At 32.4% G+C, this 2330-nt stretch overlaps 1 protein-coding gene across 1 annotated transcript; it reads left to right on the forward strand.

Moving 5' to 3' along the window:
• The first annotated feature begins 830 nt into the window (after positions 1 to 830).
• On the forward strand, positions 831 to 1701 carry LOC131633739 (ethylene-responsive transcription factor ERF017-like). The gene has a single exon (XM_058904426.1). The coding sequence runs from the start codon at positions 831 to 833 to the stop codon at positions 1602 to 1604; it is 774 nt and encodes a 257-aa protein (XP_058760409.1). The 3' UTR covers positions 1605 to 1701.
• Positions 1702 to 2330: the final 629 nt, after the last annotated feature.

Consider the following 2330-nt stretch of genomic DNA (forward strand, 5'->3'; position numbering starts at 1 on the left):
TAAACCGGTTTTTTCTTACTTTTGAACCGTGACTGGACTGCCAATGAAACCCATTTAAGTCCCTCACAAAAAAAAAGTCCAAATTAGTCCCTAAGAAAAAAAGTCTCTATTTAATCCCTTACAAAATTTAACTGAGCCATGTTAGTCTCACTTTTAATATTTTTTCAAACAATTTTTTTTTTTATTTTCAAACCGTGAGTGGACTTGACAAGATAGACCTGCTTTCAGAAATTGAGTACGGGTCAGAGGTTAAGTTCATTTGCTTATGGTCACTTTCATAAGAAAACATCATTTGAAAAAAATATTAAAAGAATCACTAACATGACTCAGTTAAATTTTGTAAGAGATAAAATAAAGACTTTTTTTTCTCAAGGTCTAATTTGGATTTTGGACTCTCCCTTTTTTGTGAGAGACTAAAATGAGTTTTCAATATCAGTACAGTCATGGTTCAAAAGTAAGAAAAAATACGGATTTGAAAAAAATATTAGTAGGACTTTTTTTTCTCCGAGACTAATCTAACCTCTATCAATCCTTTTTTTTTTTTCTCCGGGATCTGAAAATTTGAAAAAATATTAGTCCCTATTTTTGTGAGGGACTAAAATATATGGTGATGATGCTATGATATGTGAAAAATTTAGTTAAATCTACTACTCTGCCTGCGACTCTATCAGCATAACATAACCCATCGTGCTACCTATTTCAAAACACTCCTTTTACGCTCAATTTGATCAACACGTTAATACTTTAGACCTTCATTCAAATTCAAAATTTCTTCAAACCTATATCGATTGTTGTTTATTTATAACCACAACACAAATCATTAATCTCCAATGTTAATTCAAATTAACTATACTATACTACAAATGGATATCACTACTGATCATGTGAAAGGTAAGACACCATCGTCTTCAACCAATTCAAGTGGTAATAATGATGATGATAACAACAAGAAGATGTACAGAGGTGTGAGAAAGAGAAAGTGGGGAAAATGGGTATGTGAAATAAGGCTACCGAATAGCCGTGAAAGAATCTGGTTAGGATCATATGATTCACCAGAGAAAGCAGCAAGAGCTTTTGACGCAGCACTTTACTGTCTTCGTGGTCGTCATGCAACTTTTAACTTCCCTGATACACCTTTCCTCTTGGATACTACTGCAGTTTCTAATGATCCACAACAGATTCGAGAGATTGCTGCTAACTTTGCCAACAAAACACCACCAATTGTTATTGATGGTAATAATAATAGTAATACTAATAATAATAACAATACTGATCAATCCAAAACTGTGACTGAAATTATTGGCTCTTCGTCTTCCACTACTACTACTATGCATGATAATGGTGGGAACTCCATTGATTGGACATTTTTGGATGTGTTGGATGGTTCAAGTAATGATGCTAGTTTTGTTGGGTCTGAAAATTATGGTGGTTTCTATTCTGATCTTGAGAAGATGAATTCGGGTGAGTTATTCAGTTTACCACAACAGCTACCACTATTTGAGGACAATATTCAGAAGGAACTAGTTAAAGGTGAAGGTGATGATGATGTTTATGATGATGACCCTTTTTCTCATCAACCATTCCTTTGGAACTGGGACTTTTGATCATTCTCCATTAATTCTCTCTATACTTTTGCTAAATATTTTTACTTTATTTCCAGCCACTCTTGAATTTTACTTATTTTTGCAACCATATTCTATATGGCTGTTTCTTCTCAATAAAATAACAAGAACTGGCTGGTTGGTCATTCTCAGACCACAAAAGAAAAAAAAAACACACACAAATATATATTGACCCGGTTTCTATTACCATGATTATGCACCGAGGTGTTTCTATTTTGCTTTGTACTATTGTTATTGTTGGTCATTTTCATTCAATATGTTTACTACAGCTAGCTAGCTAGCTAGCTACTTCAAGTATATTTACTTGTGTTATTTGCGAGTGCGACGTTACCTTTTTTAATAATAAGTATGATTTTAAAGTGCTTTTGCGGTCCTGTATGAATGCGATTGCAAACATTTGAATTTTGGTTGTTACAATTGCTCCTGTGAATAATGTACTCGTAGCAAATACTGATATTTACAAATTTTAGGTGGTGTGGTAAATGAATTCCTCCACAACTACCTGACATGTCATTAAAATTAAAATATGATATTAAATAAACTCAAAGATTAAAATTCACAATAATAAAATAAAAAAAGAAATGGGAGAAAAAATAGGAACTCTACGTGCGAACCTCCCTCTAAATTTTCTTATAAATTGCTTTTTTTTATTTGATTCATAACAACCAACTAGCATATGCCAAATATTGAGTTTTATTTAAAATAAAT

Source organism: Vicia villosa, unplaced genomic scaffold (genome assembly GCF_029867415.1).
Source record: "Vicia villosa cultivar HV-30 ecotype Madison, WI unplaced genomic scaffold, Vvil1.0 ctg.001170F_1_1_3, whole genome shotgun sequence".
Taxonomy (NCBI): Eukaryota; Viridiplantae; Streptophyta; class Magnoliopsida; order Fabales; family Fabaceae; genus Vicia; species Vicia villosa.

What these genes read in the sequence shown, in the direction of transcription:
- LOC131633739 (XM_058904426.1), top strand. Translation starts at nt 831, where the DNA reads ATGTTAATTCAAATTAACTATACTATACTACAAATGGATATCACTACT.